This window comes from Desmodus rotundus, chromosome 5, assembly GCF_022682495.2.
Source record: "Desmodus rotundus isolate HL8 chromosome 5, HLdesRot8A.1, whole genome shotgun sequence".
Lineage (NCBI taxonomy): Eukaryota > Metazoa > Chordata > Mammalia > Chiroptera > Phyllostomidae > Desmodus > Desmodus rotundus.
Genome location: NC_071391.1, coordinates 89,615,020 through 89,642,791, shown reverse-complemented (window position 1 = coordinate 89,642,791; position 27,772 = coordinate 89,615,020). Strand labels below are relative to the sequence as shown.

At 51.4% G+C, this 27,772-nt stretch overlaps 1 protein-coding gene across 16 annotated transcripts in view; it reads right to left on the bottom strand.

Moving 5' to 3' along the window:
- PHLDB1 (pleckstrin homology like domain family B member 1) overlaps nucleotides 1-27,772 on the bottom strand; it is a 48,459-nt gene that overhangs the window by 4,313 nt on the left and 16,374 nt on the right. For 12 of the 16 annotated variants that reach the window (XM_045204029.3, XM_045204032.3, XM_053924219.2 and 9 more), the window contains 15 exons: nucleotides 25,917-27,265; nucleotides 23,303-23,584; nucleotides 22,479-22,619; nucleotides 22,244-22,381; nucleotides 19,604-19,732; nucleotides 19,089-19,244; nucleotides 15,636-15,746; nucleotides 15,418-15,507; nucleotides 10,784-10,924; nucleotides 10,530-10,632; nucleotides 9,111-9,402; nucleotides 8,897-8,987; nucleotides 6,955-7,101; nucleotides 5,271-5,387; nucleotides 4,888-4,990 (listed from right to left, as the gene is read on the bottom strand). In XM_045204029.3, coding sequence (XP_045059964.1) covers nucleotides 4,888-4,990; nucleotides 5,271-5,387; nucleotides 6,955-7,101; nucleotides 8,897-8,987; nucleotides 9,111-9,402; nucleotides 10,530-10,632; nucleotides 10,784-10,924; nucleotides 15,418-15,507; nucleotides 15,636-15,746; nucleotides 19,089-19,244; nucleotides 19,604-19,732; nucleotides 22,244-22,381; nucleotides 22,479-22,619; nucleotides 23,303-23,584; nucleotides 25,917-27,265 — 3,390 coding nt within the window. Of the gene's footprint in view, nucleotides 1-4,887; nucleotides 4,991-5,270; nucleotides 5,388-6,954; nucleotides 7,102-8,896; nucleotides 8,988-9,110; nucleotides 9,403-9,850; nucleotides 10,079-10,529; nucleotides 10,633-10,783; nucleotides 10,925-15,417; nucleotides 15,508-15,635; nucleotides 15,747-19,088; nucleotides 19,245-19,603; nucleotides 19,733-22,243; nucleotides 22,382-22,478; nucleotides 22,620-23,302; nucleotides 23,585-25,916; nucleotides 27,266-27,772 lie in introns of those variants that run through there. The other 4 variants (XM_024570839.4, XM_024570838.4, XM_024570841.4 and 1 more) reach the window with 4 other exon arrangements.

Genomic DNA, 27,772 nt, shown 5'->3' with positions numbered 1-27,772 from the left:
TTACCAACTGCGTGACTTGGGTGTCCAAGAGAGCAGCTACGTGTCACGGGCGGTTATGAATATTGAGTGAACACATTCAAAGAATGCAGCAGAGTGTCTGGCACATACCATGCAGCATCTGTCATTACATCGTTATGCCCCTTGGCTGATGTCACATGGCAAACAGACCTTGTATAACACAGGAGTTATACAATGAAAGACAGGAATCAGTCTCAGTAAGATGGGGCCAGGAAAGGCTTCATGGAGGTAATATCTGATCTGGACTCTACAGAATGGAAGGGAGGATTCCATCAAATAGGTGCGAGGAAAGTCCTGGCAAAGGCAGGGAGAATGACAAGTTCAAGGCAGGAGCAGGCAAGGCACACTAATCTAGGGCCCTGATCCTATCACAGGCCCAATCTCCATCCAACACTTCTTCTTCAAGAGGGACCCAGCCCCACCCTGGCCCCTGCCCATTCTCTCCATTCCCTTGCTTCATTGTAACAACTCAATCCTTCCTCTGTTTCCCAACCACCTACCTCTCCATGATCTTGTGCAATTTGGCTCCCACCCCTATATACAGCAGAAGCCTTTCTCTTGTCAGGCTCCAATGCCTAAATTGAATGGACTGTGGTTCCAAATTATTCTTGGCCTTCCTACAGCATCCATCACCACTAAAGACACCCCTGCTTAAAAATGTCCACTCCTTTGGCTGGCTTCCTTCCATTGCCACCCCCGTCTAAACTTGGTCTCCTTTTGTTTCATAAAAGGAAGGTCCATATGCCAAGTGCCAGCCCAGTACCTGGCATGTAGATTCCTGCCTCCTGCCCCTTCTACTTTTGCTGGTCCCTCTTCTTCCTTCCTCACAATGGTGCAGCCCTCTCTCTCTGCCTTTTCTAATTGCCTAGGTTCAGTCTTAGCTCTGCCTCTTAGCAGCTGTGAGACCGTGGGCAATTTACTTAACCTCTCTGAACCTTTTCTTTTAATTATATTTCATTGATTATGCTATTACAGTTATCCTGATTTTTCCCCCTTTGCCCCCCCCACCCAGCACCCCATACTCCCTCAGGCAATTGTTCATGTCCATGGGTCAAGCATGTAAGTTCTTTGGCTACACCATTTCCTACACTGTATTCTACATCTTCATGGCTATTCTGTAACTACCTATTTGTACTTCTTAATCCCCTCACCTCTTCACCCATTCCCCCAGTCTCTCTCCCATCTGGCAGCTATCAAAAACACTGTCTGTATCCATAATTCTGTCTGTTTTTCTTCTTTGTTTAGTTTGTTTTTTAGATTCAATTGTTAATAGACATGTATTTATTGCCATTTTAGTGTTCATAGTTTTGATCTTCTTTTTCTTAAATAAGTCCCTTTAACATCTCATATAATAATGGTTTGGTGATGATGAACTCCTTTAGTTTTTTTCGTGTCTGGGAAGCTCTTTATCTGCCCTTTGATTCTAAATGATAGCTTTTCTGGATAGAGCAATCTTGTCTGTATATCCCTGCTTTTCATCTCTTTGAATACTTCTTGCCAATCCCTTCCAGCCTGCAGTTTCTTTTGAGAAATCAGTTGACAGGCTTATGAGAATTCCCCTGTAGATAAGTAACTGCTTTTCTCTTGCTGCTTTTAAGATTCTCTTTAACTTTTGACATTTTAATTATGATGTGTCTTGGAGTGGGCCTCTTTGTATCCATCTTGTTTGGGACTCTCTGTGCTTCCTGGACTTGCATGTCTATTTCCTTCACCAAATTAGGCAAGTTTTCTTTCAATATTTTTTCAAATAGATTTCCGATATCTTGCTCTTTCTCTTCTCCTTCTGGCACTCCTATTATGTAAATGTTGGAATGCTTGAAGTTGTCCCAGAGGTTGCTTACACTATCCTTGTTTTTTTGGATTCTTCTTCTTCTTGGTTGTTTTTTGCTTCCTTATGTTCCAAATCATTGTTTTGATTCTCAGCTTCATCCATTCTACTGTTATTTCCCTGTAACTTGTTATTTCAATTAGTATATCCTTCATTTCTGACTGGATCTCTTTTATGCTGTTGAGGTCCTCACTAATTTTGAGCATCCTTACAACCAGTGTTTGGAACTCTGCATCTGACAGATTGCTTATCTCCATTTTCTTTAGCTATTTTTCTGGAGTTTTGTTCTGTTCTTTCATTTGAGCCATGTTTCTTTTTCTCCTCATTTTGGCAGCCTCCCTGTGTTTGTTTCTATGTATTAGGTAGAGCTGCTGTGACTCTGTCTTGGTAGTGTGCCCTAATGTAGTAGGTGTCCTGTAGGGTCCAGTGGCACTGCCTCCCCTATCACCCAAGCTGGGTACTCAAGGTGTGCCCTTTGTGTGAGCTGAGTACATTCCCCTCTTGTAGTTGAGCCTTGATTACTGTTGGCGGATCAGTGGGAAGAATTTACCCAGACCAGTCAGCTGCAAGTACCAGTGGGGACCACTGACCACCAACCTCAACCCTCTGTGGAGGATCAGCTGTGCGGGGGCAGGGTGGTGGTGCTCTGATGTGGTATGTAGCTGTCCACTGGGTACACAGGCTCTGGGGTTTCCTGGGTGGTGCAGGCCAATGTCACTCCACCCTGCCCAGGGCCACCCTGCCTGAGCTATAAAGCAATCTGAGATGGCTGCTACTTGTGCTGGGCTTGGAGATTCCCAGGCAAAGCCTAGCTGTGAATCTAGGCAGGCTGTGGCTAGTGCCAGACCTGGGACCACTCATCAAGAGGTACAGGGGCTAGAGGCTAAAGCCAGTTGTTGCTTGTTTGAGAGGATTTAGGATGTTGTGAAGCATAAGCCAAGACCAGCCATTCATATAGAAAAGCATCTTGGGTGGGTCCATAAATTAGGTGGGACAAACAGTGTTAGCCAGGTTGATGGAGTCTCAAATATGGCACCTGCCTGCCTCCTCTATGGCTGTTGGGGGAGGGCTCATAAAAAGGACCATGGCCCCTGCTCCCCTTCCTGTCTGGTGGAAAGCTGTACCCCATCTCTTGCCTTGATACTGACACTTCATTTCCTCCCTATATGTCACTGGTACCTTTCAAGCTGCTACCCCGGTGCCGGAGCTCAGAGGGAGTAAGTCTAAGTCTGCATGTGGGTTCTTCAAGGGGAACTGCTTGGGACTCCAGAAGTTTCTTCTACCAATTCAATCCCCACTGGTGGTTGCAGCCAGAAGTTATGGGGACCTATCTTCCCGGCACTGGAACCCTGTGCTGGGTGGCCTGGTATGGGGCTAGGACTCCTCACTCCTGAGATAACCCTCCCAAGTTTTTATCCATCACACATGGATGAGGGACCAGATTGTTCCGTGTTTCCGCCCCTCCTACCAGACTGGATGGATGTGGTTTCTTTAATTCTGTAGTTGTCAGATTCAGACTTCCATTCAACTTGATTTTTGATGGCTCTAAGTGACGATTGCTCTATATTTTAGTTGTAATTTTGTTGTGGTTGTATGAGGAGATGAGCTGTGTTTACCTATGCCACTATCTTATCTAGAAGTCTCTAAGCTTTATTTTCTTTATCTGTGAAGTGGGTATGGAAACAGTGCTTCCCTCCAAAGATTATTATGAAGATTGAATGAAACGATGCATGTAGAGTGCTCAGCATAGCATCTGATTTATGTAAGTGGTCAATAAGGGTGATCTGCTATTTTTTTATTATTACTATTATTATTCCAACAGATTCAACTTTCACTCTGCCTCTAATCCTGACCTTTATCCGAAGCCTAGATGTCCTTGGGGTGCTTTAACCTCAACATGCCTAAAATGAAGCTCTTTTCCCTAGGCCTGCTCCTCTCAATCCTAACAAAGTCTTTTCCTTGCTCAAGTATAAACATGGGGACACTTGTACCTCTGCCTCTCCTGCCTGCCCACATGGAGGGCCCATGTGCTCGTGGAAGACTTCTTGGAAGACTTCCAAGACTTCTTGGAAGGCACCTGGTTGAGGACCAGGGAGAGAAAGCAGGGCACTCCAGGCCTGGGCCTCCCCAGCACCAAACACTCCAGCCCTTTCCTTTGAGGCTCCCAGCCAGACTGTTCTTCCTGGCTTTGTGATCATGTGGGACTGGGTGACTCGCAGGACAAACCCAGCTGAGGCATCTGATAACAATAGAAGGCCCAATTAGGCTTCTTTTTACTCTCTGCCCTGGTGGCCAGCAATGTTCCAGAAAGGTATTCATTAAAGCAAAGAGAATGTTGCTGCAGAGCACAAACCCCACCACCCACAAAATACACAATATGCATCAGGAGGAAGAAGGGAAACCTTATGGTTTTGAGCCACAGGGATCTTAGGACTGGCTGTTTCCACAGCACACTCTAGCCTCTCTTGACTAGGGGGTGATAGAGCACTCCACGTTCTAAGTCCAGAGGGAATTCCAGGCATCGGAAACTAAGCTGGGAGATTGAAGGGAGCAAGATGGGCCAGTTGGCCTTACCCCAAGGTTGTCCTAAGCGCACCTTGGCACTGCTCAACTGCTTGTCTTGGAGTGTTTGAGGGAACTTGCTGAAGGGGGAATCCACAGGATTCTGTGCAGCCACAGCATCTGGGTATCCCTACAGTTTATCCATCACGTTTTAACTCTCTGTTCATGTTCATCATGTGCCTCCCTGACAATAAGTTCCAAGGGAGAGTGCTGCAGCCATCTTGCTTATCACCAGAACCTAGAACCATGCCTAGACCTTATTAGATACTTAGCAATTGCCAAGTGAATCAATGGATGAACAAATAAATGGAGATGAACCAGGTACACTCTGTACATTTTCTGGAGGATGGGGGGAAGGATAAGACTCAGACAAGCCTTTGGCACCCCCACTTGGAAGCTTGGCATCCTTCCAGAAGATCAGCTGTGTTGGGTGACAGAGCCCAGGGATCTGGTTCTAGGGAAGCCGTGTGGGAACTCACCCACATAATAGGAAAGGGTACGCTTGAGCCGGTCGAAGACAAACCAACGCTTCTTCCATGATTTAATTTTGCCGCCCATCTTGACCAAGTAGCCTCGGCAGACCTGGTGGGAAGCAGAAGTAAGGAAGGACCCAAAAGCACAGCCCCTAAAACTTTCTTCCCTGAGCAGCAACATAAGTGCCATCACTTGTGCCTGTATTCATTGGGCGGGGGTGGGGCGGGGGCACTCTATCCTCAACATTTCTTCAAGCCAGAATACCAGGTCCTGGGACAGACACCTTTGGTGTTAGGTCAGGAACTGAGGCCACTATTCTGAGGGCTGAGGAGGGGCCTCTAACCATGGGAGCCTCTCCCCAGCACACCAGGGCAATGCATGCCAGTACCTTGCTACTGAGTACCACATGCAGACAGGTATCAACACCATGGCCTGAGGACTCGATGTGGGTCTTCAGATCAAAGTCCTCTTTCCGGACTGGCAGGTAGCGGGTCAAGGGTCGTGCCTGGGAGCAGAGGGAAGGGTCAGCAGAGTCTCCTCTCTTCCACATCATTTCCTTGTCCAGGCCCCTAGGCTTCACTCCTCACCCCTGCCATTACTCCCTCCCCACCCCCATGCTGCCACTCTGGTTTCACAGGGATTGTGGCAAAAGCAGAGACCTAGCACGTCTGTGCTGGGCAGACTAGGCTTGGGCAAACTGCTGACTGAGTCTATGCCTACATTTCCTCACCTATGACCAAGATATAGCCATACTTGTCTTGTCCCTGCCCCTCTTCTCCCTCCTGGGCTGAATGGAATAAAGCCAGAGGCCACATATGAACAGGCTCTGGGAAGAAAAACCCAATAAGAAATCTGGTCTCTGACTTCCTGAGGACCTTGTCTGGGTCATACCCCTTCTCAGGGCCTCAGTTTCCTTATATGTAAAACAAGGGCTTTGAACTATATAATCACTAAGGTCTGTTCCACCTCAAAAATTCTAATAGTACAAAATGCACAACTTCCAGGGGGTACCCCCAAAATGGGCTGACTCTACCCACTTCCCATAGCACACTGTTGGTCCCTGCAGCAATGCCTCAGTTCCATGAGAGGGGGCTATAGAGTCCCAAAGTGGCCACAGACAGAAAGGAGAGGGGAATTAGGCATTTGACAAAGATTCTAAGCACAGAGGTAAAACTCACAGTATCTGATTATTTTTCTTAATTCTCAAACCTAATCGAGGCAGCCTACCCCTAAGAATTTATGTTGTTGCGTCACAGGAAGTCAGGAACCTATGATAGTTGGTGACTACTGGGAGTAGATCCCAAGGGACCCCCACCTCGGGGAGGTCTATGGAAACCCAATATAAAGGACAGCCTGTCTGAGTCCCTCAGGCTCTCACAAGGGCTAGGATCTGGGACCAGAGACATGGGTACATTTCCCTACCCAACCTATGTTCTCCGCCTACCTTTAAATGTTCTGCTCAAATCTCCTATGTAAGGAAAAAGCCCAGAGTTGTCTTTTGTACAGGGATGGATTCCTGTCCCAAGGAAAAACTAGTATAATTTTATCTTGGAGATATAACCAACAGTCACAGCCAGGTCATCTGCTGGTGGTGGGGCCTGGAGCCGGAAGGTGTGGTGGAGTGAGGGTCAGGACTGCCATGAAGCACCAGGTATAGGAGGCCATCAGAGAAGTGAAGGGAGGCACAGCAGAGACTCATGAAGCAGAGATGAGGCCCTTGAAAGAGGCCAAGGGGAGCCACCCTAATACTTGACTCTTGGCTCCCATCTCTGAGAGGCCCATCCAGACCATCTTCTCTGACCCCAAATGCCAGCAAGGTGGCCTGCCGTGTCCCCACAACTCACCCACTCACAACATACACATACAAACATATATAAACACACTGGCTTAACAAGCCCCTGTTCCTTGGGACTGAATGAGTCTCAGGTAGAATTCTGCTTGTGCTGGGCCAACAGTAATCTTTTTTGGAGTAGAGCAGCTTTTAGAGCCTAAAAGAGATACCCTAGAATGTCTCTACCCCTCCACATCCTCGCCCTCAAGCCAGTATCCACCATACCCCACAGCCCACTCACCTGAGAAAACTGTTTCTCCCGCATCTTGACCTCCTTCTCCACCAGCTGCTGCCTCCTGATGCTCTCACTCTGAAGCCTCCGTTCCACCTGCTCCCGCCGCCTCCGCTCCTCCTCCAGGGCTTGCCGCCGTAGCTCTATCTCCTGCTCCTTCCACCAAAGCCAGGGATCAGTGCCCACAGCTGCCCTCTTCCTCCATCCCCAGTTTTCCCTTCTCAGAAGAGGGCAGAGCCACAGGAGATGCCCCTCTCAGTAGGCAGCCTGGCATTCAGAGGCATCATCCTCAAAACCCACCCTCGCCCAGGCTGGTATGACTCAGTTGGTTGGAGCGTCATCCAGTACACCGAGAGGTTGAGGGTCCGATTCCTGGTCAGGGCACATGCTTGAGTTGCAGGTTCAGTCATGGGAGAGGCAAATGATTGATGTTTCTCTCCCCACCCCCTCCCTCCCTTCCCCTCTAAGCAAGTCCTCAGGTGAGCATTTAAAAAAAAAACAAAAAACCTCTCTCTCCAAAGACCTTGTTGGTAAGGGTCAATGCTTTAAAGTCAGACAGTTCTGGCTTCAAATCCTGGCTCAGCCACCAGTGTCAGAGGTAGAGGTGATGGGGCCACAGTGCTGCCTTCTACTTGCCAAGGCCCTGCATTTTATCCCAAGCCATTTCACTCACATTATCACTGCAACATTCCCTTGAGGAAAAAAGGTGGGGATACAGAGGCTGAACCCTGACAAAATCATTTAAATTCCCCAAGCCTCAGCTGTCTCACCTGTAAAATGGGGCCAAGAATACATATTCCTATGATCATAATAAAAATTAAGTAAGACCTCTATCCCCATCACTGACTTCAGCAGGGAGGAAGTACTCAATAAATAAATGGGTCTCTTGTAATTTTTATCTGAATTCCTAAAACATTGATTATCTAAACAACTTTTTTTTGACAGTGAATATATTCAGTGGTCCTTCCCTAATCACTAAGGCCCTTTGAAACTCCAAACTAGAAACACTTGTACTTAAACTACAAATTTTATGGGGAAAAAAATGAACTTATGAAAGCCATTATTAAAACATCTTAAAAGTCTTTAAAACAAATCATTAAATACAGAGCATTTCAGTGATGTTTTATGTGTCTTAATCAATGATAATGACCTTTATACCATTAACTTCCATTTGGCATGTCTTCCCAGCTTAAAACTTAGCAAAATCTCCTTCCTCCCCATTTGCCAATAGATGCTTATAAATTTGTCCTCCTCTAATGTGACTATAACTAAAAGGCTTTCTTTTCCTGATGTTTGGAGCTGCTGACTCCTGCTCTCCGGGTTCTACTCTCCCATCTCAAGAGATGCAGAATGACCAGATGGTGGAGAAAGAACAGCTTCCACAGATCCCTTATCTAACCTCCTCCCAAGGCCTGGGTTTCCTCAGACTGGCTGTGTCCAGGATAAACTACTGGTCTCTCATTGGTGCGTCCCAGCTCCAGGTCACTGAAGGAGACATGACTTCCCTCAGCCCCCACTTGCTCCCTGAGGTTCCCCAAGCTAGCACTTCTGCTCTGGCTTGGACATCTGTCTTTTCTTCTGTCCCTATTCCTCAATGCTCAGTTGCTGCTTTTCCTAACCATCCCCAAGAGGAATAACCAGCCACTCAGGTAAACAGGAATCAAAATTCCCATGGTGACGAAAACATCTACAGAAATAAACACGAAAAGACTGGAGGTTCCCATTCAGGAAATTCATGGTTGGGCAACGGTTACCGTGCTGCCTCCTCTTTTCCTACAAGGTGTGAAACGTGAATCTCACCAAGCCTTCGTATCCCCACCTTTTTTCCTCAAGGGAATGTTGCAAAGATAATGTGAGTGAAATGGCTTGGGATAAAATGCAAGGCCTTGGCAAGTAGAAGGCAGCACTGGGGCCCCATCACCTCTGCCTCTGAAGCCCAGATCAGCCTTACCTTCGACTCCATGAGCCGGCTCTTCTCCGCATGAGCTTCTTTCAGCATCTTCTCCATCTCCTCGATCTTGCCAACATCCAGGCCACTTGTACTGGAAGAGGAAGAAAAAGAGTGGGTGCATCAAGGAGCTGAGAAGGCATCTGGCAGAGGTGGTAGGTCCACCAGGGGATTGCAGAGTTGACACCTCAGGCAGGATGGGGTGGGGGTCAGGTACCTGGACACATTGTCAGGGGAGCAGGCTGAGTTTCCTCCTGTGGAGATGCTGGTCTCCATGCTGTCAGAGCTCTCCAAGCTCAGTGTGTCATAGGCATGTTCACCCTCCTCCCCACGCTCCTGCCCAGCCGGCAAGTGGTGCAGGATGGAGTGGTGCATGACTGGGGGGAGGCCCGAGGGGCCTGCCAAGGGGGATGCCCCATGCAGGGCATCCCACTGGCACTGAGCCTCAGCTGCTGCTTTCTGCTTCAGCTCAGCCAGTCTCCGCCGCTGCTCCTCAATTACCTGCTGCCCTAAAGGAGGGACAGGTGGGAGTCACAGGGGGCATCCCAACTGTGTGGGGAGGACACTGGCAGCATCATAGACAGAAGCAAGCAGGAAGAGGCTAACACAGGGCACCCACATCAGCCCCACCAGCTTCCCTGAAGCCCCCACAGTTCCAGGGCCAACTGCCCTGCCGTCCAGCCACAACAGCACAGTCTGGCTTTAGCACCCCTTCTGCATCCTGAGCCCACACAGGGTACTGATCCTGGCCAGGTGGTGTCCAGGCAGCATGACGCCCAGGGGGCTCCAGCTCACAACAAAGACATGAATAAGTGGGGACACATGCATCCACCCTGCCCCCTGCGGAAGGAAGAAGGAAGAGATGGTGGGAGCCCCATGAACACCCAGGATGTCAATGCAGAGCCAGCAGCAATGCAAAAGCAAGAGCAACAGCAGCAGGAAAGAAGGAAGGGGAAACAGGTGGAGCACAGCTGAGGCAGCAGAGAGCTCAATTTGAGGAGTGAGGCAGCCAGACACCCCATCCCAGCTCAGCCTGGGAGCCTGCCTTTGGGCAGTGGGGTCCTGGGCAGAATACATCATGCAGATGCCTGGGCAAAGGCTGCCTGGCCAAAGCAATGTCCTCAATGACCAACGGTCTACCTGCTGGGTCGTTGGTTGGGAGGGGTTCGGCAGGAAACAACTCGACTGGTGTGGGGGACCCCAGCAGAGGGCAGAGTAGAGAAGCACACAGCGGGTAAGACGAAAGAGAGGCATGGACATGGGTTTTCAAAACAACCAAAACACACTCAAGCAACAAGGACTCCTGGGTCTCCAGAGCCAAGGTCTTAGGGAACCATTTCTGGAGGTCAAGTCCATCCCCCTGCCTCCAGACATGGCAGTGTATATGCCCACTCAGGTCAAAAACAATTTCCTTTTATTTGCTGGGCTCTCTGGGAAAGATCACAGCCTCCTGGCCCCAAAACCCTATAGTCTCCTTTAGGCGTATAATCTAAATCCTTTCTGCTCTTGCCTAGATCCCAATTAAAGAAAAGCATGCTGTGAAGGGTATGGGTATCAATGAGATACAGAGGGAGGCAGGGAGGCAGATATCCAGGGTCCCCAGGAAAGCAGATGGGCTGGCATTACAGCCACTCACCCTTCCGCTGCAGGGCCAGCTGGCGCTTGGTCTCAATGTCCTGCAGTGTGGCTGCCAGGTTGCGAGGAAGGCTTCCTGTGACATTCTGGGTGAGTAGAGCACCCTGGAGGGAGGTGGAACAATGGGACATGAGGCTCAAAAGAACCCTCACCAAGGCTTTCGTGGGTGACTTTGGCCTCTCCCCACTGTAGGAGTCTCCATCACCCTATCACCACCACCCTCCTATGCACACAGCCCACCCACTGTCCTCAGACCTTTGGGGACGGGCTACGACCCAGGGTAGCCACACTGAGCTGGGAGGAGGAGGAGGAAGAGCCAGAGGAAGAGGGAAGGGGGCCACTGCGGTTACGGAGCAGAGGGCTGGTTGCTTCCCCATCCATCTTGGAGCGGTAAACCTAGAAGGAAGAAATACTGCCTGGTGAGCCCTGGTTCCCCCACTGTTACCACCACGACCCCCCTACCCCCAACCCCACCCCCATAGGCTGGCTGGGATCCAAGTTACTGCTCAGGCACCAGGCTTCTGTCTCCAGCTGACAACAGCATTGAGCCTCCTGGGCCAGCCCAATAGGCAGATATTGGCAGCTGCCAAGCCTCCTTTTCAGACTGTTCTTTCTTGGGACAATCCCTGGTCCAACCCTGAGTCTTAGAGAGAACTTTGTAAATGGACCCATGCAAGGAGTTAACATTGCCTGGGCAGAGTTGTACATAAAACCAACTGGAGGCCAGGGTTCCCTCTGGTCCCAGCTCTGCCACTAACATGCTGTGTGACCCTGGGCCATGCATCTCCCCAATCTGGGTCTTAGATTCCTTGAAAAAGGAGTGGGAATGGCTAGACTGAGTAACTGCCAAACGGCATTAATGTTTGGTGAAAAGGTCTTTGGAGTTAAGAACCCTAATTCTCAGCATAGACTCTGCTGCTTCCTAGTTGTGTGGCCTTGGGGAGATTACTTATCTTCTCTGAGCCCAAGTGTTTGATCTGTAAAACGTTAACAATATCTAGTTCAAAGGCGATTGTGTGATGAAATGAATCAAAACACATAAAAATCTCTAACCAGCTGGGCACAAGGAGAGGTGCCCCACGTTACATGAACCAAACTCCTCCCAAAGGGAATACAGAATGTCAGCTCAGAACAGTCTTAGAAGCACAATGCCTTCACTCAAGGAATGAATCTTGAACGGTGGGGTCTTAGGCACTACAGCAGGTCAGTGGAGTGAAATCTGGGGAAGAAGACTATCCAAATACTCCTTCCCAACCCTCTGGTCAGCAGCTTGCTGCAGGATCAGGTAGGCCCAGGCCCTCCGGTGGCAACTCTGAGACTTGGGCGTATCTTCAGGGCTGTCACTTCAAAGTCTTTGTCCCTCTCTGTCCTGCCTCGAAGTGTCACCCCTGGAAAGACCAGGAGAACAGAAAGCTGGCAGTTCTCCCAGGCTGCAACAGGTTCAAGAGTGTGTTAGGTCACCAGACTGACTGAGAAGCTCTGGGGTTGAGGGCTGCCAAGGACAGAGCAGCTGCAGTCTAACCCACACAAGGTACCAAACAGATCTCAACCTGACCAGTGCTCCCAAACCCTCCCCATTGGACAGTCAATCATGTCACCTTGGGACTTATGAAGCTGTCCCTCCAGCTACCCAAAGTGCCAGGATGGTTGCCCATGAGGATACCCTCACTGCCATCTCAGGGTCCAGAGACCCCATGTTGCCCTGGCTGGACTTACCCCCCACCATCTAAGGTGGCCTATGTGACTAATGGATTGGCAGGAAATACCCAGAGATGTGAGGAACAGGGATGGGGGAGGGATGGGCAGTAAAGAAGGGGGTTACCTGCAGTTGACGAAAAGCTTTGGTGGGAAGAGGCAGGGGGGAGGAGCGAGGGGAAGCTGCAGCAGGGCCAGTCCCCAGCCCCGCCATTAGCTCCTGGTACCACTGCTCTAAGTCTACAGCAGGGAACAGCAGCTTCTCCATCTAGAGGAGAGCATGGAGAGGGCAACAGGGTACAAGAGGGAAAGGATGGAGAGGAAAAAGCAGGAAATGAGGGGAAAGAAAAAGGAAGAAGAAAGGGGAAGATTGGAGGAAGGTTAAAGGAAAGCAATTATCAGAAAAAGTAACAGAAGGTGAGGGAAGCAGGCAAGGAAGGGAGAAAGAAGAACATAAAGAGAAGGAAGAGAAAACAGTTGTTGTGAACGTGCTAAGGGCAAAGAGAAACAGTCAGGGCACAACTCCCCAAACACAGACATATGCTATGCCAACCAGGGCCCACAGACACTGGCAATCCCCTGGGGCTGGCCTAGAGCTGGGAAGACAGGAGAGCAGGGGCAAAACACACACAGACAGAACCACACCAGTAATGCGCTGGGGGTGGCAGGAACACACAGACCACCAACCCTGGGCGAAGGTGTGAGTGAAGCGAAGGAGGAAGAAAGCAGAATGGGAGGAAGGCAGGTGGTGGTGGGAGCCAGGTCCTGGGAGGCAGGGGCTCAGAGAGGCAGGCCTGGCCCAGGGGCTGTGGGCACAGGTGAGGTGCCCACAACGCCTTAGGTTACTCAAGCATCACATACTTGGAGGAAAGCCATGACAGAGGAGGGAATGCAAGAGGTTCATGGGACTGGAACCCAAGAGATGGTCTTGTCCATAGGCAAGGGAAGGGCAAGTGTAGGAAGCACAGAGCAGAGGAGGTTTGCATAACCCAGGGAAGCCAGAGCCCTCTCAACACGATGCCCTCATAATACAGCAGAAGGACTGCTCCTATGTGAGCTGTCAGGGGCTGGAGAAAACCCCTGAGCCCTAGGGAAGAGAGAGAATCATTCCCAGCCTCCTTTATGCCAGCTGCCCTTCTCCCTCACTGTCCCCCAACCCAGGCCTGAGGAGCAATTGAGGGCCTCCACGAGGAGGCCCCTGGGCACAAGCTGATACCTCCCTGTCAGGCAGGGGCTGGGTGAGCATGCAGGAGGTTGGAGGTTGGGGAGAGACTGGGGTGAGTGGGGAGGGGCAGAAACCTAGGGGATCCAAGCAGAACACAGCTAGAGAACCTTTGCCAGACTCACATACTCCCAGGGTGCCCACTAGGCAGGGAGGGGAGGCAGAGAAGAGGTTAACAGGTTCAACCAGGTACCAGACACCCGAAGTTCATGTCTTAGAGCCATCATTCATTCCATACAAAATCTAGAGCAGGGGCAGGGAGCTCAACTGTCCACTGTAACCATAGATGGCTGTGGGGCCAGCGAGGGACCAAAAAAACTCAGGCAGAGCTATCTGTGTGTAAGCTCTTCTTGACATTCACTTCCGAAGCTGCCTTGGCATCTAGGCCCTGCTCCAAGCAGACCCTGAAGGCCCATCCCTGGGTTTGGCCTGGGCTAGGGGCAGGTGAAGAAGCCTAGGGAGGGCCTTCCAAGAACCCACCAAAGACCAGGACCCAACACCTTAGGCACCCCCAGTGGGGCACACACACACAGCATCAAACACCAGTCACACCATTCCCGAGGGTCCCCTTGCACTCTATCTGCTGGAGCAGTGGCTCTAAGGAATAGGGGTGGAAACACCTCTAGGGCTTGAGCAAGATGGGCTCTGAGAGAGGCCTTGGCAGGAAGCAGTGAAAAGCAAAATGGGCCACTGCCCAAGGATTAGGACTTGGAAAGATGCTAGCACATTACACTGGGGGCTGGAAGGCCAGGAACTGTCATATTTCCTGAGCATATCCTTAGAGCCCTGAGCTTATCTAGGTGTTGGGAATATAGCAGGCACCCAAGATACATGCTGAGTCTATGGCTATACCACCCTGAACGTGCCCGATCTCGTCCAAAATGCATGCTGAATCAAAGCACAGGGTCCTGGCTAGCCCTATCCAGGGGGAGCCGATTCTGGCCTAGCTCCAGAGGCCAAATGTCCTCCAGTGGTCACAGAAAATGAAAATGTGCTAGAGTTTGCCAGTGTTTGTGAAAACTGACAAATGGCATGCAGAATACACACAAATTAATATGCAAACTGATACTCTGATTTTTTATAGGTTGCCCAGGCACACAGGCATTCACTCAAACTTGCAAACTCTGGCCAAAGGATTATTGCTACACACCCTTCAGCTGGGCCCTTGGGAGAAGCTGTAGGCAAGAGCTCAGCAAGCAGGCAGACAGGCAGTGAACACAGCAGAGCAAGCAATTAGCTGTGATTACCTCTTGTGCTTTGGGGCAGAGCTGAGTGAAAGCAGGTGGGGTTAAGGGGACAGAGGAGGTGCCAGCCATAGATGACCCTGGGAATGGGCCCAGAGCCGGAGTCCCCAGCTCCTTCTCCGAGGACTCGGAGATGAGCAGTTCAGCCTACAGAAACGGTACGTGGTAAGGGGTCTTAGCTCTTATAGTCAGCCCAGCCACCCCATCCCAGGCCTAAATTGCTCATGCAGTGAGGCATGGAGGAAGGGTAAGGGTGCAGAAAACTGGGCATGTCCTCTTTGGACCTCACACACCAGGCATGAAAAGACTCAGGAAAGAATGGCTTAAGGGGCCTAAATGCCCACTTCTGATCTAAGAACCTAGTTCTAGACCAAGGCCCAGGGACTCCAAGATCAGGACCCGTAGAACCCTATGCTCCCCCTGAAGGTAAGCCTGTCCAGCCCTGGCCTTTTCCAAACCTCTGAATACCCCATCCTCCTCACGATGTATTCAGTCACCAAAAATGGTAAGACCAGTGGGCTCCTGGAAGCCAGAAAGGTAACTAAACAGAAGTAGCTGGTAGCCATGGAGGGTCCCAGACCTCAGGACCATTTCAATTTGCATCTCTCCGATTCAGGAAAATGTCCCCATACTCAATCTCAGCCATTAGGGTGAAAGTACCACATGTTGCTCCAGAGCCTCCCAGGAGAACCCTTGGGCCTGAAGCTGGGCTGACCCAACCGTGTTACCTCTTTGAGGGTTGATGTGGTCTTTGGGAAAGGCCTGCCTCCTGTGAGTGAGTGGTATCTTCTTTCTAGCATAGTCACTTTCTCCTTCTCCTGCAAGTCCAAAGTGGCAGAGAATCAACAAGGAGTGGAGTGACAGAAAGGAAGGAGTCCAAGCAAGGGGAGGAATCCTGCACTACCCTCCTCCTCCCACACCTGCCCTCCCCACCCAGTTGAGCTACCTTCTGCAGCAGCTGCAGGGAGGCATTCTTGTCCCGGGCCAGGCGCTCCGACTCCTGCACAGCCTGAGCCCGGATCTGCCCAGCCTGACTGTCCAGGATTGCCAGGCGCTCCTGGAGGACATGGGGTTGGTCAGTCAGGCCCTTGGGAGACAGGGCTGAGCCCAAGGTGAGGCTTGGCTATCTCTCGGGCCACTTTGAGAGACCTTGGGCTTGGGTGAAGGCAATCAACCTGCTCTTCTGCTTGGCCTCAACTTACCCCAGGAAAAGCCAGGTTGCTGCTGTGGTCAGCGCCTTCCCCCCATCCCTGCCTTGACCAGTGACCCCTGTGTCACCAGGCATACCAGCCAGAACCCAAGTCCCCAAACCTCCCTCCCCTCCAACCCCACAGTCTACAAGTCCAGAATCCTGCAGATACTGAACAGTTCTCTACCTACCCGCTTCCCCCACATCCCACCTCCACTGCCACCACCCAAATCCAGGCCCTTTGGTTTCCCAGCCTGAACTTTTCCACCAGCCTCCTGCTTCCAATTGTCTCGGCTTTGTGATCCACACTGCCACAAACACCTTTCTGAAATGGTCTTTGAGGTTTGTTTTTGTTTGTTTGCCTATATGAATTTTCTAATCTCTCTAAGGAGAATACACATTACTTAAATATTTTTTTTTTAATCCACAAGTAAAGTTAGATCACTCCTCTCCTGAAAATCCTCCAGTGATTCCTCATTACTCCCAGGATAAAGCACAAACTCCTAAACCAGAATTCAAGGCTCCCGGAACTGGCTCTACACTTTTCAGCTCCCTCCTACCCTGAGCCCTCTGTGTTCTGAGGGCTCTGAGTCCTGCCATGTTGTATGCTCAGCTGTGAAGCTCTGTACTCTCAGGCCTTTCTTAAGCTGTTCCCTTATCCCAGAAGAGCTATCTGTCTTCTTCAGCCATCAAGATCTTACTTATCCTCCAAGAACAGACCAAATGCTATCTTTTCCTTAACATCTTCCTTGATCACCACTCTATTTCTTGGTTCCTCCTTCTGCGCTCAGATTATTTTGTATCACCATTTGCCTTGTATTACTCTTACTTGTGAATATATGTCTCCAACAACACCACCCCACCCAGGTTGTCAGATCCAAGAGCAGGGTCAGTGTGTTTTCTATCTCCACATCCCCAATAGGGCTTTAGCCAATGCCTGGCTCAATAATCATGTTCTTAAAAAATAAAAATAAAGAGTTAACAAGTGAGATAAAAGGACAGAGGCTGGGAAAAATGGGCTGGGTTAGTTCCAAGAGAACTTCCTGAAAGAGATGGCTTCAAACTACCACTGTTAAGAGCAAGACATGGGAAAGAGGGAGGAAAGGAGGAAGCTGACCCAAATCTGAGGTCAGCCCAAGAAAAGACTGAAGCAGAGGAGGCAGTAATCCTCACAGCAAGATCTGCTGTTTACAGTTTAGTGAGAGCCTATTAGGACCCAAGAACTCTGCTAAATGCTTTGTATTTGTTACCTCCTTTTACCCTCTTATGAGGCAGGTGCCTTTATGCCCATTTTACTGATACGAACACTGACATATTTAGGAGGTAAGATATCTTAGCTACTATGTGTCAGAGCCAGGAGTAGAACCAGATCTGTTGGACACAAAAGACATACTCTGAACCACTCTGAACCAGACTGGAGAGGACAGGGAAGCACAGGGCACCAGGGCAGATAGAAACTGGGGTGGGTGGGACACTGCAAGCCAAGGATGAAAGAGGAGCAAGACTCATGAGGAGAAGCACAGGGAAGAATATGACCCCTGGGTCCCAGTGACTGAACTCCAGTTTTCTAGGGGCCTGGGTGAGCATGGGGGATGAGGGATCAGGAGTCTCATACTGCTGACCCCTCCCAAATTCCCTGGAGTTTAGACCCACCAAGACCTGGAAGTGATGGGATTAGCTGATCTAGAGCTCCCTGGTGAAATCTTTCCAGAAAGAAAGAGAAAGAGGCCAAAGAAGTGCCAACTCCCAACCCCAGTGTAGTATAGTATAGAAGGAACAGGGGCTTTGGGGCAAGGCAGGCCTGGGTTCCCATTGCAAGTCTGAAGCTTATAAGTTGGGAAGTTTTGGGCAAAACTAGAGAGTCTCTGCACTCATTGTACAGGGTAGGGCAAAAGTAGGTTTACAGTTGTGATGCAAAACACAGCTTATTTTTGTATTATTATTTATTATTGTATTATTTTCCATATGAACAACTGTAAACCTACTTTTGCCCAATCCTGTATACAAGATGGGGTAAGAGCCCTGGCCGGGTAGCTCAGTTGGTTAGAGCATCATCACCATACCCCAGTCAGGGCACATACAAGAATCAACCAATGAATGAGTAAATAAGTGGAACGACAAATTGATATTTCTTTAAAATAAGGTAGGCGTACTAGGCTTAGGAGACCATTCTGAGGTCAGCATGAGATAATACAACGAAGCCCCCTGACACATACCCATGTGCTTGGGAAATGCTAGTTTTCTTCCTTTCATCATATCAGACATAGATGCATTTGTAAGGCAGAGCAGCTCAGAGAGAGAAGCAAGGGATCTGAATTCAGGGGGTGGTCCAGCGGCTCCCCACTTCCCACAAAATCCAAGCTAGTCTGCAAGCCCCCAACTCACTACTTTTTGACATCCCTCCCTGATCTCACTGCCCTCACCTCCCACCACTCACTCCATCCAGGCAAACTGCACAGGTATGCGTGTGTGCATGTACACACAAGTCTCAGCCACAAGCGTGTGAGCTACCTGAGCCCTCCTCCAGTTCTCCTTCTTGACATCTTCCTAACCCTTGCTTGACATATGCCTCCCCCCAACTTTACTCCCCACACTCACGCACACATGTTCCTGCCCCATCACCCTGTCCTGCTCTGGCTGAAATCAGAAGCAATCACAGCATCTGGAGCTCCAGGGCTAGCCAGGATACACTAGCCAGTCCCCTTGGTTTATGGCTCAGCTGACCCAGGGCAGAGCTGAGGCTGGAATCCAGGTGATGCCCTCTCTCAGACCCCTGGCTGACTCTAATATCCAGATCTTAGGTCTCTGGACACATCCCAGACAGACAGCCCTGCAAGGGCAGAAACAAGCCTACTGTTCAGCCTCCTCCTCCTCCATCTCCATTTTTCACTGCCCAGCCAGTGCCCAGTTCAGAATGTGAGCCCAATCCACTTTCCACCAAAGACTCAGGAAGTCAGGGCTTAATAACAATAGCCATAGTTTGCTGAGTGCTTACTATGATCATATCCTCTACTGTCTTCACATCATCTTGGTTTAATTCTCACAACAGCCTGTTATTGTTCTTCTTTCATGATGAGGAAACTGAGGCTCAGAGAGGTGAAGTTAACATTCATGAGATCATCAAATGGTATTCAAACCCAGGTCACTGGCCTCCAACCCCACCCAGTACTATATACCACACCCCAAGGCAGGGAATGGGGCGGGACACACCTTCCTCTTGGTGATGCTGCGGAGCAGCTCAGCCTTGCTCAGGAGAAGCCCCTGGCTGGCCAACTCCCGCTCCTCCTCCACATGGCTCTCCCGCTCCAGCTGCTGGAACTCCAAGTCCTCAAAGAGCTTTGTCTCAGTCTCCAGCGCCTCTGCCTCCTTGAAAGACAATGACAGAGGGGGTTGGATTGTGCTCAAAATACCACTCTGAGCCTGGAAGGCCAGGCCACAGAGGTGTTAGTTTTGGGGGCTAGACCTGGGGAAACTGGGGAGCAACCTATGCCCATCCAACTCCCTTTCCTCTGCTTGGCTTTGCCCCTTCCACAGGCATCACTGCCTGGAGCAGGAGAAAGGAGAAAACAGATCCCCCCAATCCTTCCCTGTCCCCTCCAAACCAAAGCACCAACCCTGGTGTCCTGGCAGGTACTTTAGGGCCCAGGTGGTCCTGTCCCACCGCTCTCCTCTCTTCCGGGCAGGTGACCCCTCAGGGCCCGGGAAAGGGGGCTGGTGAAACTGACCCTTCTCAGCTGCTCCTGTAACTGTTCCCGCACTGACTCGGGGCAGTTATCGAGTTGCATCTGGAGCTTGGCGTAGAGCGCCTGGCGGGCCTCCAGGTGCCTCCGTCCCGTGGCCAGCTCCGCCCTCTCCTGGTTGGCGGGAGGGGGAGGGGGCAGGCACAGGGGGAGAAACAGAACACACACTCCTCAACTCCGGTCCTGGCAGGCAGCAGGGGCCATGGAGAGGGGGCAGGGAGGGTGGGAGAGAGAAACAGGGAGTGGGGAATGGGGGTAGGAAAGAAGACAAAAAAAGACAAGGAATAGAAGAGAATAATAACCAGGAAAGGAGAAAGAAAAGAGCAGAAAGGGGAAATAGGGGGAAGAGGTAGAGGGAGAAGCAAGGAGCTGAGGTATAAGGCCTCAGAAGTACAGAGGATGGTGTACCACAGGAAGAAATTTTGGTCTCTTGGAGTCCCTTAAACTAGAAACATTTGGGTAGGTCCTAAGAAAAGGCCCTCTGTTTCCTCTCCAAAGCAGTCAAGGCTAAAGGTGGTTCCACATCACAAATAGGGAGCTCTAGCTTCTGTTCCTCCCCCTCTTCCACTGCCCAGAGACCAAAATTTAACCCTGGGGAAAAAAGGATGGAGATGGTGAGGGTTAAATCCAGGGGATGGGTGTGAATCAGGAGCTGAAGACATAAAGCTACAGCAGTGCAATGGAGGGGACCCGAGCCCAACACCCTTGGCCTCCCACCCTCCTGCTCAGGGTGGGGGTGGGGTGCTGGCACAGCAGACTGAACTTCAGCAGAATGAGGGCTGCAATTAGTTCAGGCGTTGCCATGGTAACAGGTGCCCGGGGATGGGTACAGAGTGGAGGTGGATGGCTCTGTCTGGGGCGAGATGACACCTCTGAGGGCAGGGAAGGGAGGGAAGGAGCTGGTGAGTCACCCCTCCTAAGGACAGGCAGAGGAGAAATTATGACTACTGATTCCAAAGACAGAGGGGGGCTGTGGGCTAGGCGCTGGGGAGGAAAGCTAAGTGAGATCACCACCACCACTACCTCAAATAACTGGGCCCAGTGAGGAGATAAAAGTCCAGGCCTCCATGAAATGCCAGATAAATGAGAAATGAGGTTCCTTCTGAAACCATGGGCTTCACCTGAGAGTAACACCATATGCTGAACCCTGCTCCCACCTACCCCTATATTCCACCCCATCCCTGGAGAGGAGGACCTGATCAGTTCATTCCTGGAATCCAAGTAATTCCCCATCCTTGGACTCAGCCTTTACAATAGCCTATGTTCTAGATGACTTAGGGGCAGGAGAGGAGAGGCTACCCATTCCCACCTCTTCTTGAGGTATCTGAATTTGGGAAGCCCCAAGGGGAAGAGAGTGTGGCAGTGGCAGAGAGTCCCTGTCCCAGCCCTCTACAAACCATGACACAACAACTATACCTCCTTACCCTCCTGCTCTGGAGGGAAGGTGGGTGGATGGCTGGAGGACAACAGTCTGTGGAGGCAGCACCCAGGCTTTTCCAAATAGGAGGAGCTCTTCAGGTTGAGAAGCTCCTCAGCCAAGCATTTCCCCAACCTTGTACCCATCCTGCTAATTCCCCACTGAGTAAAGTTGAGCTGTGCCCCTTGCCTATACCTTTCTAATAAAAAACCTTGGGGTCCCACACCAAGGAAGAAGACAGCATTAGAGGGGAGAGGCCAAGGGCCTATGGAGTTAGTGCAAAAGCAGGCATGGCTTAGCCCCGCTTGAGTGGCACTGGCAGTTAGGGGCATGCGGAGAGCCCAGGACAGTGCCCCGGGGGAAGAGGGGGACATTAGTGCAGGCCTGTTTGGTAAGCATGAAGTTAATTTGGCACAGAATTTGGGAGTGTGGTTTTGGGGGCCAAAGCCAAAGCTCAAAAAAAAACCCAGGAGTGTCAAAGAATTTTTAAGAGCTTCAAAACTGAGGGGAGGAGAAAGACACTCTCAAAAAATGTAGGAGGAAAATTAATTCTTGGAAAAATACTGTCAAGTCCAAAAATAGATGGCCTCTCTCCACTTCAGAGCTTTTTGGCACGTTGTAGGGCATCTTGGGCGTGGCTGGCACGGCCCCTGTAGGATGGAGTGGCCCCTGCAGGCTGGCACGAAATCTGAAATGGGTAGGGGCGGGAGCTGGGACCATCTGGAATCGGAGACTGCAGATTCTGAAGGCTCGGGGGGGGGGGGGGGGGGGAGCAGCGACCCAAGGGCCACCTCCCAAACACCACTTCCTGAGCACATAAAGCATGCTTGGAGAGATTCTCCAGATGGAGGGACCCAAACCTGAATCACTCCCCAACACCAGTCCCTCAGCACTGAGCTTACTGCCCAAGAAGAGGTTTTGGTACTTTCTAGAAGGGCCATGAAGGATCCAGAATGGCAGGCACCCAGGCACCCAGAGGTAGCACAGAGACCCAGACAGAGGAGACCCCAGACACCAGCTCAGCCCACAGTGACGTCTAAGCTGGTACCTTCCACAGAGGACAAAGTCTCTACCCTTGGAACAGCACAGAGACCACCTGGTCTGTAGACTGGATGATGAGGAGAGGGGTGAGGGGCCCCAGAGAAGACATTTCTCCTTCTCTCCCAGGCCACTGGTCCCCAGCATGAGTGAGGCCATGTGTTGGTTACCTTGTCCCTCTCCTTTTGGATGCCTGTCTCCAAGGTCACCAGCTTCTCCTGCAGCTGGTCCACTGCCTTCTGCTCCTTCTGCAGCAGGGCCCACTCTGCCTCCCTCTCCCCATGCAGCAGCGCCCGCTCCATTTCTGCCTGAGAGCAACACCAGGGTCCACATCAAAGCCAGTCAAGGCAGCTGGACTCACACCACTCCTTGGGGCCTTCACTCTGTCAGAGTCCTGAGGCTTACCTCTCGGGCCGACTCCTGCAGTTGCTGCTCCAGCTCCTTCACACAGACCTTGAGCTGCTCCACTCTCCCCAGCACCTGAGCCCGCTCCTCCTCCAGGGCCAGCACCTCTCCTCGGAGCTTGGTGCGGGGTGCATCTTCATTCTGGAAGGGAGGGAAGCCGTCAACTGGAGAAGTCTAGAGCCTTCCAGGATGAGACTAAGAGAATGGATCCCCATTCCTCAGGGCACTTGGAAGGGTCAACTGGACTGAGATAGAAGGCAAATTCCCCTCCCTGCATGGAGAGCAATACAGACTCATTTAAATGGCATAAAGATTTACCACTGAGCCAAGTGGCTCAGTTGTTTGGAGCCATCATTCCTTATACCAAAAGGTCACAAGTTCAATTCTAGGTCAGGGCACATACGTAGGTTGGGGTTTAATCCCTGGTTGGGGTTTAATCCCTGGCACACACGAGAGGCAACTGATGTTTGTCACATCCATGTTTCTGTTTCTCTCCCCCCCATCCCACCCCTCTCCTCTCTTTCTCAAATCAATAAATATATCCTCCAGTGAGGATTAAAAAAAGGTTTACCACTGAGTGCCAGACCTGGGTGGGGCCCAAGGAAAGGCAGGTCATAAAGCATATTTATAGCTTGGCAAACTTATCAATACCTCCCTTACTTCCTTGCCCCATTTCTACACTTCTCATACCTGATCCCATCCCAAACTGAATCCTTCAATCACTTCCCATCACTGGGCTTAACACCACCACAAATGCCTGCCTGCTCTGCCTCCTGGAAAGGTCCAACCACAGCCCTCACCCAGCCCACCCCCTAACATCCCACCTCTTGCTGGGTGCTCTCAGTGCTACTGCACTCTTCCTTGAGATTTTCCTCATCTGAGCGTTCCACACTCTCCCACAGGCGTTGGGTGGCACCTCCAGGCTCCTCATTGCTCTGCCCACAGGTTCCAATGGCCCCTGAAAGGCCTCGTGAGGGTCTCCGGCCTGCCAATGCCAATGCTACAGTGGCCTCCCCAATGCTGGGCAGCTCCCCAGCCTCAGGTCCCCCATCAGCCCGGCTGTACTCTGCACACAGGTTGAGGATGGTCTCCAGGCGCTGCCGTTCCTGGGAAGTGTAGACAGACAGAGCAGGGCATGAAGGGAAGGAGGCAGGGTCCTGGTGGGGCTAGAGCCAAGCACAGTGTCCTTCCAGGAGAGAGAACCAGGATACTAGGGGCATGAGGCTCAGAATCAAGCCAGGAAAGTCACCCCCCTACCCTACACAAGGTCTAAGGAGGCAGAGGGAATGAGACTGCCCAGAAATGTGCAGGAGAAACCAGGCTATTGTGTCACCTGCTCACATGGCTAGCCCTTCCTGTCTTCCTTTTTCCTTTCCCTTCTCATCCCAGGGTAGGACATACCCAGATGCACCTGGGAACACACACTGGTAAGCAGACTGAAGACCACAATGAGACACAGATAAACACTCAAGCACTCATGCTGACACAAACACACAAAAATCCATCACATAGGAGATACAGAGACACTCCAACACACCACTGACAGAGGACAAAACATGTGCCCTAGGCCTGCGTTAACAGGCAGGTAAAAACAAAAACATCAGCCCTGACATGCACAAATGCACACCAATTCACACTTACACAGATAAACACAGCCCAGCATAAAGACAGGCGGGCACTGACGCAGAGCTGGAAAACAGGTCCCTGAGCCCACAGGGACCTGACAAAATTCACACAAAGAAGTACTCAGCATGCATACACCTGCCAGCCAGACCTGGGACATGGTCCTCCTCATCTCCACCTCCACTCCGAGTCACTCAAGCAGCCCTCAACTCCTGGCTCCTTCCCAGCAGGGTGGACTGCTTAAATGCTCTGGCTTGTATGAGTGCTCCATGGCCCTGACACTTAGTCTGGCCCCTCCCCCCACACAGCCAACCCAAGATATCTCTCTGGGCCTAGGATATAAAGGAAGGTAAAATCATGTTCCGAGTCTGTGTCCCCTTTTCCCATTCATAACACCCCAGCCTCCCCCATGGCTCTCCGGGGTCCCTCAACCTCAGCTGTATCCCACCATGTAGTTTGGCCATGACCCCCTAGACACTTACCCAGCTTTCCTGCTGTTTCTTGCCCAATTCCATGGCAAAAATAAAAATTAAAAACAGGAACACCCTTAGCACCCAGGAGGCTGGGCCAGTGCCCCTGCCCCTACCTTAGTACCCAGATAAGCAGACTGGTTGAGGTGGGAGGGGCAAGGCGGGCAGCCTCCAAGGTTTAAAGTGGCAGGTGGGGCAGGTCAGGGCTGGTGATGAGGTATGTGCTCATGTGAGGGGTAGAGAAACTGATTGGAGGAGTTGGAAGAGGCTGAGCCACCACTCTGCTTCTGCCAGGCTTACTGACCCCTCTCCAGAATGAGCCCCCACAGTGGGCCAAGCCTTATCATCTAGGCAGTGAAGAGAAGACGTAGTAAGAGAAAACTGGGGATCCTGCCTCATCTCTCCCCACCTAACACAAACACACTGTCTGACATTTTTACCTCACTCAAAGCTGTCCCAAACTCTTCTGAAAGGGTCTTCAGACAAACCTCCTTAATTCTCATTCTCCTCCTCTAACCAATCTCAAGGCCCCTGAGCCCTGCCCAAGAACCCCATTCTTCTGCTCAAAAGAAAGAACGGGCAGAATTCATTCTGCTGTATATGTGCTCAAGTGTGGACTCACAAGCAGAGCCCCTTGAGTTCCCTGTGCTCTCTGGGGAATCCAACCCCCACCCAGCTCAGATGCTATTTCTAGGACAGAGCCACACCTGCCCCCCAAATGCCCGAAACACACACAATCATACAGGCTGCTCAGATTAGGCCAGGGGCTGCCCATCCTGTTCTCCTCCTCTTACCTGCCACCTACATTCCCAGATGATCCTGCACAGGCCAAGGTAAGCAGCTCCCACCCATTTATAGATGCCAAAGTGAAGCAAGAAAGAAGGACCTGGGGCTTTTCTAAAGAACAAAACTTGGAAAGATAGGAGACTTGGGTTCCCATCCCAGCTGTGCAATTTGCAGTCTGGCCTAGGAAAAACCCATTCTGCTCTCTGGGCCTCAGACCTGCTTCTCAAACTGAAGAGTACAAGGCCTCAACCATATATGTGGTGGGTTTCCCTACAGCTTCAACGTATTCAGGTAAATAACATGAAAGTGTACACATGAAAACAAAAGCTGTGTTATAGAATAAATGCATAATTAGTATAAATTTAAAATAAAGCCTTAGAGACTTCAAAGAAAGTTCTTCAGGGCATCAGAACCTTGAGATACCAATCACTACGGTGTATGGGGTAAGCTTGAGAAGCCCAGGCCTGTCCCTGGGCCCCTCCCATTCTGCCAGCTGGCTGCCCACATGCTGGTAGAGACCTTGCACTGGAGGTCAGCAACCTCCCTGGCATCCACTCACCAGCCTCTCCATCTCCTGCTCCCGAAGCCTCTCTTGGCGCTGCCGCCGGTGGTACTCCAGAAGGTCATCCTCATTGTCACTGATCTCCGTGATGCTATTTTTCCGCTCTCGAGTGACAGGCACCTGTAAGTCTCCGCTGGAGAGCTTCCTCTGGGCACGGGGACTCTGCCGGGGCACAGCCCCAGTCAAAGAGCCCAGACTGTAGGCTGGGCTCAGCCTGCCACTGAAGCTGCCCTTGCGAGGTACCAGAGACTCCCCGAGTGTGGGTGAGGGGCTCCGTGTCCTACGGCCCCGTGCCCCCAGTGTCAGTGAGAAGTCCTCTGGTGAAGCCCCATGGGCTGCCCAGCGCCGGGGCTGGGGACTCTCTGCCACTTCCCTGGTTCTTTTGGGATCTGGGGCAGTCCGAGAGGGCATGGGGGAGACAGCCCGTCTGGACAGAGACGGGCTCAAGGGAGGGAGTTCTCGCATACTGTCTAGGCCCCGCCGGCCGAGGTGGGGACTCTCAGGAGGCTGCAAGGTGCGGGTGGCTAACCCATCTGAAAATGTTCGGCCCACCAACTGGCGTGAGGGGCTACTTGTCAACACCCGCTCAGTGCCTGGCAGCTCATGGAGAGGGCTGGGAAGGCAGTCCTGAAGTGTGCCAATTTTGTTTTGGGGAGCAAGGACTAGAGGCTGGAACTTAGGGCTGCCAGGAATGCTGGGGGATTGGCTGTGGGCACTGGAAGCTGGGTATTCACTGAGGCTGATAGCCACCACAGGCAGCTGCCCACCCAGCCAGGGCTTCTCAGTGGTTCTGCGGGCCTCTGCCAAGACGGTAGCTGCAGGGCTGTCTGTCAGCAGACCCCGGAGGCCAGGGCTCAGAGGCCTCTCATGACCTGCCTTCCTGACCAGCCGAGGGCTCTCAGAGGAGTGGCCACCACTAGGTCGGGACTGTAGGGGCTGCAGAACCAGATGGTAGCTTGAGGAACGAGCAGGTACCAGCGGAGGTATAGAAGGTACTGGCTCATGGCCACTGGGTGAGGGGCTGGCACAGCTTCCACTGCTGGCTGGTGAGGAAAGTGGAGAGAAGGCTGGAGAGGTGTTCTCATAGCTGGAGCCCACAGACATGGCGCCGGGGCTGGTTGCCGGGGACAGCAGGTAACGACCACCATTAGCCATCGGTGAGAGTGGGGAAGTTGCAGCAGGCTTCTTGCCAGTAGCTCCAGGTTCCTCTAGCACCAGTGAATCCATGATTTCCTGCAGGTCCTTCTCAATAGAGCTCACCAGGGAACTGTGGCTGGCATAGACCAAGGGCCCCTGGTTTGCAGGCTGTGGGGTGTGGTTCCCATTCACCAGGCTTTCTGATTCTGCTAAAAGGAAATGCAAAGATGCCTCAGGTCCTGGTCTTTGACTTTGGGGAGGTCCATATACACAAGAGCAAAGGCCCTCCCCCACCTCCTCTTAGCAGAGTTGGGCTGCAAAGGCTCTGGAGAAGCCAGGAGACCTGGGTTCCAGTGCCAACTCTGCCACTGACCTGCTGTGCAAACTTACCCAAGTCACTTGCCCTCAGTTTTCCCTTATGTAAAGGAAGTGGATGGGTACAAATCTTCTGGCTCTAACATTTTATGACTTAGGACAGAGTTAGCAACAATGCCAGGTACCCACCCCAAGACTAGGTTCTTCCCTGCCTCGGTTTCCCCAACATCCTATATCTCTCCTTCAGAAAGGGCAGGTGAACCTTTACAAAAGGGAGGGGGGCATGCTATGGAGCTGTCAAAAGTTCCATGAGGGGCCCTGGCTGGTGTGGCTCAGTGGATTGAGTGCTGGCCTATGAACCAAAGGGGTGCTGGTTCATTTCCCAGTCATGGCACATGCCT